The 13,222-nt window shown below is 38.5% G+C and overlaps 1 protein-coding gene across 1 annotated transcript; it reads left to right on the top strand.

Annotated features, from left to right (window-relative positions):
- The first annotated feature begins 1,537 nt into the window (after positions 1-1,537).
- On the top strand, positions 1,538-7,857 carry LOC142140019 (olfactory receptor 52K2-like). The gene is made up of 2 exons (XM_075197879.1): positions 1,538-2,482; positions 7,734-7,857. Exons 1-2 carry the CDS (start codon positions 1,538-1,540, stop codon positions 7,788-7,790), a joined length of 1,002 nt encoding a protein of 333 aa, XP_075053980.1. The 3' UTR covers positions 7,791-7,857.
- Positions 7,858-13,222: the final 5,365 nt, after the last annotated feature.

Genomic DNA, 13,222 nt, shown 5'->3' with positions numbered 1-13,222 from the left:
GTATTGAATTGGAGTCACTATTTGACATAAATATGTATGTAAGGTTGTGTATTACTGAATAAAATATGTGCAATAAGTGGAGTGTTTAAACATATCACAATCTGTCCATCGTGCTGTTCTACTCTCTGTAGCAGGCTGATGAGGAGCTTCTCTAAGCAGAAAGAATATGAGTGACATTTTTGCATACTTGCCGTACAGAAATACTCTGTATGGATTGGTTGATTAGTGGATGGGGGCAGGGCCAGTGACACAGTGACTCCTACAGAATCTGGTTCCTCACCTATATCAGATTCTTCTGCTGAAGATGTGGGTGGAGCTTTAGCAGTCTGTAAAGGAGTCTTGAAGCAATACTTTTACAATGAAAAAGAGCTCCAGGGAAATCCTGAACAGTGTAGTTTGTATTCATGGTTCATGCCTAGGTGTGATCCTTGACTCACAACTATTGTTTATTCCCCACATCAACTCTATATCTAAATCATGTTACATACATCTAAAGAACATTTCCATAATACGCACATATATCACACAAGACACTGTATAAACCTTAATTCATGCACTTATCATCTCCCGCATCGACTATTGCAATTCCCTACTTACCGGTCTTCCTAAAGTCAGACTTGAACCCCTACAATCTATTATGCACGCAGCCGCTAGATTGATTTTCCTTGCAAGCCATTCTTCCTCTACTGAGCCACTCTGTCAGTCTCTACATTGGCTGCCTGTATTTCAACGAATCCAATATAAAATTCTTCTACTAACATACAAGGCCGTCAACAAAATTGCACCGACATACATTTCCTCACTGGTCTCGAAATATCTCCCAACTCGACACCTCTGTTCTGCACAAGATCTATGTCTCTCTTCCACTCTCATCACATCCTCCCATTCTCGGTTACAGGACTTTTTTCGGGCCACACCCACTTTGTGGAATTCCCTCCCTCGCACAGTAAGACTTTCCTCTAGTCTTCAAACCTTCAAGCGTTCTCTGAAAACCCACCTCTTCAGACAAACTTATGATATTCCTCAACTACCATCTTAATCTCCCTAGGTTACCCTTTTACCACCCTCTACACAGCTAACGCAAGACAACAACCCTCTGTCCAACATTGCCACACAAAAAGTCCACTCAATACTTTTACTTTTGCATTCTAGCTGGTCCATTGTGCAATATGATGTAGCACATGCCCTTGTGTTTCAAACTCCCATTGTCCTATAGATTGTAAGCTTGCGAGCAGGGTTCTCTTACCTCTCTGTCTGTATGTATTACCCAGTATTGTCTTATTAATGCTTGTTTCCAATTGTAAAGCGCTACGGAATTTGCTGGCGCTATATAAATAAATGTTGATGATGATGATGACTAAGAAACACAATAATCCACTAATACATCTTGTTAGGTCTTTAGTCCTAAATCTGCTACACAGATAAAAGGAAAGAAAGACCATTTTGTGGTGTCGGCATGTGGACAGCTTTGGCTTTTGAGATATTTTCCACAATAAATGTTATTCTTGTTTTCCTTCAAGGTGCCACAATACTTTACATGGATCTTTTCATTGCAAGTACCAACGTGACTCTATCTCATAGAGACTTCTTGCTCATGGGGTTTCCCAGCATCACCGTCTACCGACGCCTCCTACTCATCCCATTCCTAATCATCTATACCATGATACTGCTCATCAATTGTCTCCTCACCTACAGGATTGTTGTAGAGAAAAGTCTCCAGTCACCCATGTACTTGCTTATCGGTCTCCTATTTGTGGTCAATCTCTCCTGTACAACCACGTTCATGCCAAAATTTCTCTTGGGTTTGTCCTTTGACCTAAACCAGATTTCTCTGGCTGGCTGCCTGGTGCAGATGTGGTTCATTTATGTGATTGTAACGTTTGAGTCGACAGTTGTCCTGTTAATGGCACTGGACAGATATGTGGCGATCTGCAAACCCCTGCACTACCACGACATCATGACCACGCGCTTTCTGGTCCAGTTGACTTTGGCCAGTTTGGCAAGAAGTGTCATACTCATGACTCCAATCGTTTTTCTAGATTCTCAGATCCAATATTGTAACTCCAATATAATTCTTCATTTTGTTTGTGAGAACATGGGACTCCTGAAACTTGCATGTGGGGACATATCCAAAATCCAAGCCATAGGCCTGATCGTACGTATGATGATAACCGCAGTCGATGGAAGCCTTCTCTTCATTTCCTACCTGACCATTCTCCATACCGTAATGTTTGTTATCAAAATATCAAGGAACAAAGCCCTGAACACTTGTAGCTCCCACATTATAGTGGCCCTAGTTATTTATGCAAGTGGTGTTTTATCTGCCCTCATATATAGGCTGGAGACATCTGTCTCAGTAGATGTTCAGAATTTGATCAGCGCCATATTCTTCCTGCTTCCAGCCACCATCAACCCGATTATATACGGTGTAAGGGTGAAGGAGATCAGGGTGAGCTTAGAAAGAACATTTGGGTCTAAAGAAATGAGTCATATAGATTGCCCAAAGTAACAGGCAGGTGCAATAGAATATTATTAATAGGAGGTCGCAGACAACTAAAACTTCTATAATATAATATTTAGAAATAAAATATGTCGACAAGTAGAGATGAGCGGGCTCGGATATCTGAAATCCGAGCCCACCCGAACCTTGCCGATCCGAGCCGGATCCGAGACAGATCCGGGTATTCCCGCCAATTGCAAAACTGAAACCGAGGCTTTGAGTCATAATCCCGCTGTCGGATCTCGCGATACTCGGATCCTATAAATTCCCCGCTAGTCGCCGCCATCTTCACTCAGGCATTGATCAGGGTAGAGGGAGAGTGTGTTAGGTGGTCCTCTGTCCTGCTATATCTCGTGCTGCGCTGGGGAAATAACAATGCACAGCACAGCACAGCACAGCACAGCACAGCACGAAAAATTTTAAAAAAATTATAAAAAAAAGAAATTAAAAAAAAATATCCAAAAACAATCCTGCAGTATAAGTCCATTGGTACTGCAATATTACAAAGTTCACTGATTCTGTAGAATAGACTGGGAATTAGTGGAAATGATTGTTATTGAATGTTATTGAGGTTAATAATAGCGTAGGAGTGAAAATAAACCAAAAAACTTGTTTTTAACACTTTTTATGTTTTTTTTCAAAATAAATCCGAATCCAAAACCTTAAATCCGAACCAAAACCTTTCGTCAGGTGTTTTGCGAAACAAATCCGAACCCAAAACCTCAAGCAAATCCGAATCCAAAACACAAAACACGAGACACCAAAAGTGGCCGGTGCACATCCCTATCGACAAGCAATATGTCTACAAATCAAAATGTCAACATCCAAAATGTCGACATGGACAAAATGTCTGAAATTTGTACAAGTGTCGACTCTGTAAATCGAAATATTTTGATATGTTAACTGCCATAACTACCATAGGTGTATATAAAATATCTTTAATTAGAAAGGCTAAAGTCCAATCTATAAAATTATATGATCTATTTAGTTTATATGTACCTGTTACATTCATTAGAATTAATCTGTATTATAAATCACAGCCTCTTTACTGTATTTTAATAATAAAAAATAGATTTGCACGTTAAAACCTAAACCTTTTTATATTTGTATTATAATAATTTATTTGCTGTATAGTTTAGAATATAAATTAAGTGAATTTTTAATCCTGTCTTTCTTTTTTTTTACTAATTTTGTACAATAATGTATATTTTTGTATTTTTGCATTCTGTAATCTTTTAGCATTTTAAAATCTTTTTATATTAAATTGATTTCTGTGAAATGTTTTTATTTATATTACAAGTGTTGTAAGCTATTTATTATCAATATTAATAAAAATCACCAAATGTGTGATATTAAATCATACACTTATACATATAACTATTCAACACACACATGTCATTGTCCATTGGAAAAATTATCATGAGGCTATAGTTGAAAATATAACAATTTATGAAATGTACAATGCATGGAAATAAACAATAAATCCATGTAGTTTGAAATCTTCTTTATGACTAAGTAGGAAGAGAAAAAAGTTGTGAGTATTTTAAAAAGCAACAACGTCCAATATCTGAAAAGAAGGCAAAACACCATGCAAAATAAATTAACAGCATTATTAAAATATATTTGATCAAGTAAAATGTGGCATGAAATTTCAATCATAGTTGTAAATGATAAACACATCTTTTTTGTAATGAAACCCATTTTTTGCCATGATGACAGATTTTTCTCTTATCTGTAGAAATAATATTTTGCGTTCAGTTTTATATTTTCATTCAAAAGTTATTCAAATGCATACTTAAAATATGGAGATATTACATGTAGCGAGGCAAAATTCCAGATAGCCCAAAACTGGAAAAATAAGAGGCCCCCGTTCATGCCGAGAGGCTATTAACTGTGTTTGGTTTGTGTCTCATATGGAATTTATTACCATTCTCCAGAAAACTGAAGTGGCTTCTTTCTACACGATATGGGATGGTTAGTACTCCTACTACAAGACTCCATTGCCTGGTACATTGTGAATTCTGTCACCTCCATCCACCCTCATTCCCCTGCCCCCAACCCCATCCCGGCACGCTCCTCCATGATATTTACCCCTTACTCATTTCTTCTGGCAGTGAATTCTCACCCTTAATGCCGCACACATGCTTCTCTCTGTGTTTTGTGACATTATATTGTTATTCTCCTTCTTGCCATTTACTTGTGATATTTATCCATGTCGTAGATTTTATGTATATTGTATCATTCATGTCCACTGTATTCACTGTCATGTCTGATGTTTATAAAACTTCAAAAACTCCTTAAATAAAGTGACTTAAAATTCTAGACGATTACATGTAATATTTTATTTTAAGAATCAATTTTGAAAATATTGTTTATTTCAAAACTAAGGGCCTGATTCATTAAGGATCTTAACTTGAGAAACTTCTTATTTCAGTCTCCTGGACAAAACCATGTTACATTGCAGTATTCTGTTTTGCACATAAGTTAAACACTGACTGTTTTTTTATATATATTACACAAATACTTGATAGCTTATTTGTACACTGAAATTTAAAGTTGATATTTGTGTGCTACATGAAAAAACAGTCAGTATTTAACTTATGTGCAAAACAGAATACTAATTTGCACCCCCTGCATTGTACCATGGTTTTGTCCAGGAGACTGAAATAAGAAATTTCTTAAGTTAAGATCCTTAATGAATCAAGCCCTAAACCACTAGCAACTTGTTACCAAACACCTCCATACCTATACTGACCATAGCTGTAATCCAAGTAAGGCTAATTGCTCTGTACACATTTCTTCACCCATGTTTTTCTTACACCTGGCAATCACTGGTTGCAAAACTTCTTCATTCCCTTCCTCTTTTTGTTCTGTAATAATAAAAGAAATAAAAATCTATTAAGAAAATACCACAACAAAATATGCAGGTAGAAACTTGCCATCCACTTTATGTATGAAATCCATATGTTTTTGAAAATTCCTTTTGTCCAAATGTAAATGCAGAAAAAGACAGATGTAAAGGTACATGCATGTTTGAATAACACACATCTAGGCCTCAATTTATGCACTGCATGTGCCAGTGTTACATTGTGGTCATTTTGACTTTTATACACTTGAATTTAAGAGATGGAACCTTAACACTTTTTCTTCAGTCCTGTTAATGGCTCTGGACAGATACATGGCCATCTGCAAACCCCTGCGCTACCACAACTTCATGACCACTCGCTTTCTGGTTCAGTTGACTTTGGCCAGTGTGGCAAGGGGTATCATACTCAAGACTGCAATAATTTTTCTAGATTCTTGGGTCCAGTTTTGTAACTCCAATATAATTCTTAATTTTGTTTGTGAGAACATGGGACTCCTGAAACTTGCATGTGGGGTCATATTCAAACTCCAAGCCATAGGCTTGATCGTATGAATGAAGATAACTGTAGTCAATGGAAGTCTTCTTCCCTTCATTTGCTGCCTGACCATTCGCCACGCCATAAAGTTTGTTATTAAAAAAAAATCAAAGAACAGGACTTTCGGTTGGCAGGGCATCTAGTAAGGCCACCTTTTAATCTTGCTCCTTGGTTGGACCTACTATCCTCTACCATCCTCCACATTAGGCCAGCCAATTTTGTTGGAGTTTACATTTCTGCTCTGTGCTAGTGGCCAAGGATCTCATTCTGGTCCGTAGAAGTTTGGAAGATTTTGCATATCCCCAGAGTCTGGTCTCACTATTGTAACCTGTGATAACAGTTTCCTGCCCTGCCAAGGGGGTGGAAATGTCCCCTGGGTGTCACCTAGGCATCTGGCTCTCTCATTTACATTTAGTGGTACTTTGTGTTTACACTACCTACTGAAAGGAAGTCAATTAGGAAGTGAAATACATGATCAAAAACAATATATGTCTGTGATCTGCATATGTTAAGCAGGTCTCCTCATAAAAGGGTTTGCTAAACCTAATTAACTCCTATTGGGCTAATTGTTTCCTTTTTAAAAACATTTGGTCAAACATTTGACAATCAGGTTCATTTATGTATCAATGCAATATTTTATTTGTGCCCTGGCCTTTAATATTCTATTTAATCATATCAGATTTATGCTCTCATCCTGACACACACAAATACTTGATAGCTTTATTTTTACGCTGAAATTTAAAATGTATTTATCACATGCCCTACCCCAACTATAAATCTGTCCCCACAATTTAAATGTACCTCCGCCTAGAATGCAACCTAGTTCACCAATGAGCATAGCTAATCCTTTATTGCTTTACTTTCCCTTGGCTCCTCACTCCTATTTTGAACTAACACACAGAATAGGAAGTTGCATTCAACTCGGTGCATACGGCCACCAGATTAGTATGTGGAGAGGGCGTTTGGCTTTATAAAGGTCTTATTTGGGTGACTCGACCAGTCTGGTGGTGCACTGATGTATGTCCTGAGGACATCATTGCTCTGTGTGTGCATAATCAAACTTGTGTATTATAAATAATATTAGTTAGAAAGGAGAACAAGAAGGTTTTTGAAAATGATGCAGTGCTCACTCCATATTTGATGATCGGTAAGATATAATAGAAAGTTGTCTCAAATTATAAAATTTAACCTTCTAGCGAAATATAACAAACAAGTGTAAAAGATAAAGTGACAAAAGTGACCTATTTAAAAAAACTAGATGCACCCAATAGTCTCTATTTGTTATAAGAACGTGATCACATAGTCTTAAGGGATTATTGAATTTCAAATGAATGGACTATCTCATGGTTTCCCTGATAGTTATTTTTAAAAATCGTTCTTCAATGTATATCCCTGAATTATGTGTTGTATAATCACCCTGATCCACGTCTTGGATCGTAAATAAATAATATTATATTATTATATTATATTATTATATTATAATTATATGCAGTCTCATGCAGTCTCATGCCTAAACTCCCACCGGTCGGCTACCTCTCTTTCTCATCCCTTCTTCCCTTCTCCCCCTTCCTCGACTCCGTCTCCGTTTCTCCCGTCTCTCCGTCTCATCCATGTGTCTGTCTGTCTTCCCCTCCCTTTAGATTGTTCGCTCCTTTGAGCAGGGCTCTCCTACCTTCTGTTTCCATCACTTTTAACTGCGCTCTCCAGCTACTCAGCTCACCTCCTCTCAGTCCCTCTGCCCTCTGTCTCTTCTCGCTTCTCTCCGCTCCCCTCAGTGACTCTCAACCTGTCATCCATGCCCACCCTCTTGGGCCATAGTTACCTGCCTATACTCACTTTTCCCCTCCCTTCCTCTCTTTCATGCTGTGCCTGAGCCCCCAGAGTTATAGTGCTTACTGTTACTTGTACTGTGCTGTTTCACCTTGTACTGTGCCATTGTTTGTCCTTGTACGGCGCTACGGATACTTTGTGGCGCCCTATAAATAAAAATTAATAATAATAATAATAATAATAATAATAATAATATGCAGATTAACAGAAAAGGCCAGAGTTGTGCATCTACTCCGCGCTGCCTGTAGTATTGTATATAGCCTACTATGTTTCTTCATACTACATTTCTTCAATAACATGCAAAAAGTATCGTAAATGTAACCAGATTATATGGTAACACTGTTCCGATGATATTCAAATAAACTGGATTATAAGAGAGGATTAGTCTAGACCTCATATTACTGAGTTTCTGATGGCAGGTCAAATGATATAGATCATTCTGGTCACTAACAAATGATTATCGGGACCTCCGAAGAGATGTGAGCGCTCTGCCTAACTATCGGCCTCTCTGAAACCACTGATCATCTGCTCAATTATGCAGGAATTGTTAGGTGATTTAAATTATCCTTTTGTTCTTAGTTTTAAATGGACATAATTAGGATGCATCCAGTGAAATGATGATCTATATCATTTGACCTTCCATTTGACCTTTACCCTCCTATTTCTATTAATCGTATTATAAATAATAACAGACAAAGATCACAAACAACACATCATCCATAAAAATTTTTTTTAGAAAATTACAGTAATTTTCTTCGCCTCTTGGCCCGTGGCTGTGTGGTCTTTGGCTTTTGGACCTGGCTTCTAGTTACCCGTGATGTGGAAGACTGTGTAGAAGAAACATAGATCATTGGGTGATGGAGGCTTGGCAGCACATGGCTGGAGGGTGTGTCGAGGGAGATGGAGGGTGGGTAGAGGGGGCTGGAGGGTAAAATGTTGGGAGTTATGCAGAGGGGGCTGGGGCATAGCCAGAGGGGGCTGAGGCTTAGCCAGAGGGGGTTGGGGTGTAGTCAGAGAGTAATGAAGGGTATGCAGACTGGGCTGGGGGGAATCATCATCATCATCATCATTTATTTATATAGCGCCAACATATTCCGTAGCACTTTACATAGTAAATTAATAAACAAACTGGGTAAAACAGACAAAGAGGTGAGAAGACCCTGCTCGCAAGCTTACAATCAATGGGACAATGGGAGCTTGACACATGAGGTTAAGTCTACATTTGCATTCGGCCCAGCCAGATTGCAAAGGTAAAAGTGACTCATAAGCTAAATGATCCTGCCACACAAGAATGTTGGTCAAGGGATAGTTGTATAACGGGTGGTAATAGGGTAATGTGGTAAGGTTAAGAGGTTGGTTGAAGAACATTATAAACTTGACTGAAGAGGTGGGTTTTCAGAGAATGCTTGAAAGCTTGTAGACCAGAGGAGAGTCTTATTGTGCGAGGGAGAGAATTTCATAGAGTGGGAGCAGCCCGAAAAATATCCTGTAACCGGGAATGGGAGGATGTAATGAAGGTGGATGAGAGACGCAGACCTTGTAGAGTAGAGTGGGCTGGATAGTGATAATAATAACTGCCAGGATACGGTTGATCAAGCAAAGGAGAATAGGGGTTTTTCTATTGCACCAATTATTGGGAGTTATAGTACCCTCAGTTCAAAATTTCTGAGAAATTTCTTATTAATTGCCCATGGGGTGCAACCATAAACTTAACAACCTTAATAGAAAGAGAGACCAGAAGTTTGTTTGAAAGATGGTGCACAAAGAACTCCCTTTTGTTCACTTTTGTGAATATTGTTTTATATAAAACATCTTATTCAGTCTAAAATGTAACAGTTTATCAATTCTATTAAAATTAAAATACAAAAACTATAAAATATAAAAGAGAAATAAAGGTACTTGTGTATCACTCAAAATGTGTGTTTTAAAATTATTGGATGCCCTTCAACTGTCTCCTGTAATAATTGAGGATTTAGTACTCAAGATATTCAGGCGCAGTAATAAAGATTAGGCCTATATTTTTAAGCACTGAAATTACGTTATATAGCCAAACTCTTTCCTTGTTAGGTTCTTCTTAACTATATAATAGCAATCACTCCTATAAATGTAATATGCCCCACCAATTACTGCTTAACAGTGAATTACTAGTTATGGTTTTCCTTTTATCCACTGAACTTATTATAAGCATATTATTATAGCGCTAGGTTGAGGATGAGATAGCCTGGCATGTATAGATGTACAATGATATGCAGCTGCCGTTCTTACAGTGCTATCTCGTCACTGGGAGCTTCCATAACTTAGTAGCAGTGTGTCCCTCACTATAACTAACAGAGACTTACTCTCTGCCTTCTAAATATTCCTGTTTCCACTGGAGATTAGTATTCAACTGTTGCAATAAAATATCCATAGTTATGTATAGGGAGGGAATTGCATACTGTTTCCTAATTGCTCCATGCTTACTTTGGGCTTAAAGGAGCTATTGATCTAGAGCAAAGACAAACTCTTATTAAGTATTAGAGACTGAAGTGCAGCCAGCAAAAACGTTGACACGCATTTCGCTTGGATGTGCTTTCTCAAGGCAAACCGATAGATAAAATGACAGTTCTTAAATACTATGGAAGTCAAGTCTCCTGAGTGATGCCAGTTGTACCAGCCAATCGGCAAAAGTTTAACTGTTAATGACTGGCACACTATTGGTTGAGAAGAACCGAACAAGGAAAGAGTTTGGCTATATAAAGGGAATTTCAGTCTTTAAAAAAATAAGTCTAACCTTATTACTGCAATATACAAAATATAAATCCCTTCTGGCGCTTGATAGGCTGTCATTCAAAAGAAATCACTAGTTTTAGGGGTCTGTAATCCGCTAAAATAGTCTATAAGATAAAAAGATAAAATTGCAACAGTGTGTTTTCAACACAACATGGTGGCTCAGTGGTTAGCACTTCTGCCTCACAGCACTGGGATCCTGAGTTCGATTCCCGACCATGATCTTATCTTTGTTTGCGTGGGTTTCCTCCGGGTGCTCCGGATTCCTCCCACACTCCAAAAACATACTGGGAGGTTTATTAGCTGGTATTAAATTGCCCTTAATCTCTCTTGATCTGTATGTTAGGGGATTTAGATTGTAAGCTCCAATGGAGCAGTGACTGATATGAGTGAGTTCTCTGTACAGTGCTGCGGAATCAGTGGCGCTATATAAATAAATAGATAAAGATGATGATGATGATGATGAACACACTGTTGTCTGTGATGAAATCACCCTAAGACGATGAAACGTGTTAGACTCTTTATATTTTGTCTAACATTGGGTTGATCTGATCCCAGTGCAGAGCACCTTTGAATTACTTGATATTCATCTGTGGTATCGCAGTCATCCGGTGATCGTATACATACAGACCACTGATCTAGATACAGTGAGAGCCATCAGGAGCCGTCCTACATTGAGTAGAGGAGGATCATCAACACTGCTGAGTATTTTCTATAACGTGTGAAGGTCATCATAATATCAGAGCACACAGAGCTGTGGTGCTTTATTGAATCGTCGAATATTCTCTCCAATCTATGGTGGTTATTAACATCTCAGTGCACACGGAGCTGTGTCTTTAAATCTTACTGAACTATCCAGATTTCTGATAAGCCAATCGGCGATATACAGAGCTCCTCAGTTTAAATGCACTAACTTTCCTAAGAGCTCCCCTGCAAAGTAAGCTCAATCATCCTATTTATAACAAGCAAGCAATACAAATGAATAGTGTACTCTAACGTACGTGAGCCGTGTACCCGTAATCGGCACACTTCCACAGTTGAACGTCAATTTTAAACAGCTTGCGACTAAATTCATCTAGCTTCATTCCTTAGTAAATTGGGGAGTGCACAATCCCTAGATACGGGCGTATAATACTGAGAGCGGGTTGCGCTCAGAATGCGTGCTCTGATGAATCAGGCCATGTGTGTTTAAGCGATTTCACTTTGGGATCAGCCAGTTTAGTACATTTTCTTCACAAACTGGATATTTAGTAAACACTTTCTCTTGACTTGTGTACATATTGCCTGGTTCTGTTTGCGGGTTCTTCAAGGCCAGCATCAGTAGTCATTTTTGCTCAGCAGTCCATATCCCTTACCAATTGGAATAACAGCTTGGTGGCTCCCTTGTGCATGACTACTGGCTGAGTTTATCTTGCTCCTGTTAATGGCTACAAGATATAATGCAGGAATTACCTTTACGTGCCTAGTAGCCTGTGTTACTACTTCTTGGGCGTAGCTTCATTTTGGCTCCTCTGTGAAAATTTGCACCTGTAAAAACCAGCACCCTCTATACACTGCTCAAATTGTTTTGTTCGCTCCACTGAAATTCACTATGTCAGTGTAACATATTAATCATATACTGTGTAACTTTGCTGCCCTCTAGTGGCTTTATATTTTTTCTTTACCTACGCTGATATAGGTTTTACAAGTTAACCCGTGCATGATACTCATGCATTCTAGTCAAATTAAGCTACTTAAGGTCTTAAAAGGTTCTTGTCATGCATTTGGGCCTAGCCCAGGCCTCCTCAGGGGAAGAGCGTTACTTCCCGACGCAAGCGGCCTTTTTAATGTGTGTTCATGAGGTAAAATTACCTCACGAAAATGAGTTTGACCCCTCAACTTGTAAATTTAGCCTTTACTACCCCTCCCACGGGGGGAAGGGGGGATGATGGAAGTTAACTGACTTGACTATTCTAATTTTTTTGTCAAATAATGTCAGTATACCAAATTTCAGGTCAATTGGATGAGCCCTTTCTGAGAAAATAGTTTTTTTCACACACACACACACACACACACACACACACACACACTAACGCACGCCTCTACACATGTGTGTTCATGAGGTAAAATTACCTCACGAAAATGAGTTTGAGCCCTACCAAATTTCAGCCCTTTTTGAATTTTTTTTCCCACACACACTAAGAATTTAGTAGGTCAGTGTATAACTCTGCCCAGCAGGTGGCGCTGCAACTTGTTTTTTTTTTCCACACACACACAGACAGACGCCACTAAGCATTTATATATTAGATGGTTTCACCATTCAGTGATATTGGTAAGGTCTGCCTACTGCCAATTCCTGTTTTAGCGGACCCGTTTCACCATTCCTAACCACTAAGGGTATGTATATTACTAATAGTAATGTATTGGTATTAGTTTTGCATTGGTACTGTGTCCCGATACTGTTTTCCCACATCAATTGCAATAGTTTTTGATAAGGTCAATTTTATCGTTAGCGCCAATGATTACTCTCCTATTGGAGGGTGACTTTGTCTAGATTTTCCCAATACCTATTTTTGACCCTGCAAAATTGTATTTGGTATCTTAATTTTTGTAAACAGATATGTGTTAATAACATATGCCAATAGAGAACTGTTTTTGGTAGATATATAGTTATCGTTCTCTCTAGTCAGGAATAATTTTCAGATCTTTCTACTCAGAACATAGCTTACATGTGACATGCTATATT

The sequence above is a fragment of the Mixophyes fleayi genome, chromosome 2, assembly GCF_038048845.1.
Source record: "Mixophyes fleayi isolate aMixFle1 chromosome 2, aMixFle1.hap1, whole genome shotgun sequence".
In the NCBI taxonomy this organism is placed as follows: Eukaryota; Metazoa; Chordata; class Amphibia; order Anura; family Limnodynastidae; genus Mixophyes; species Mixophyes fleayi.
This window is presented reverse-complemented; position numbering and strand designations above follow the sequence as displayed.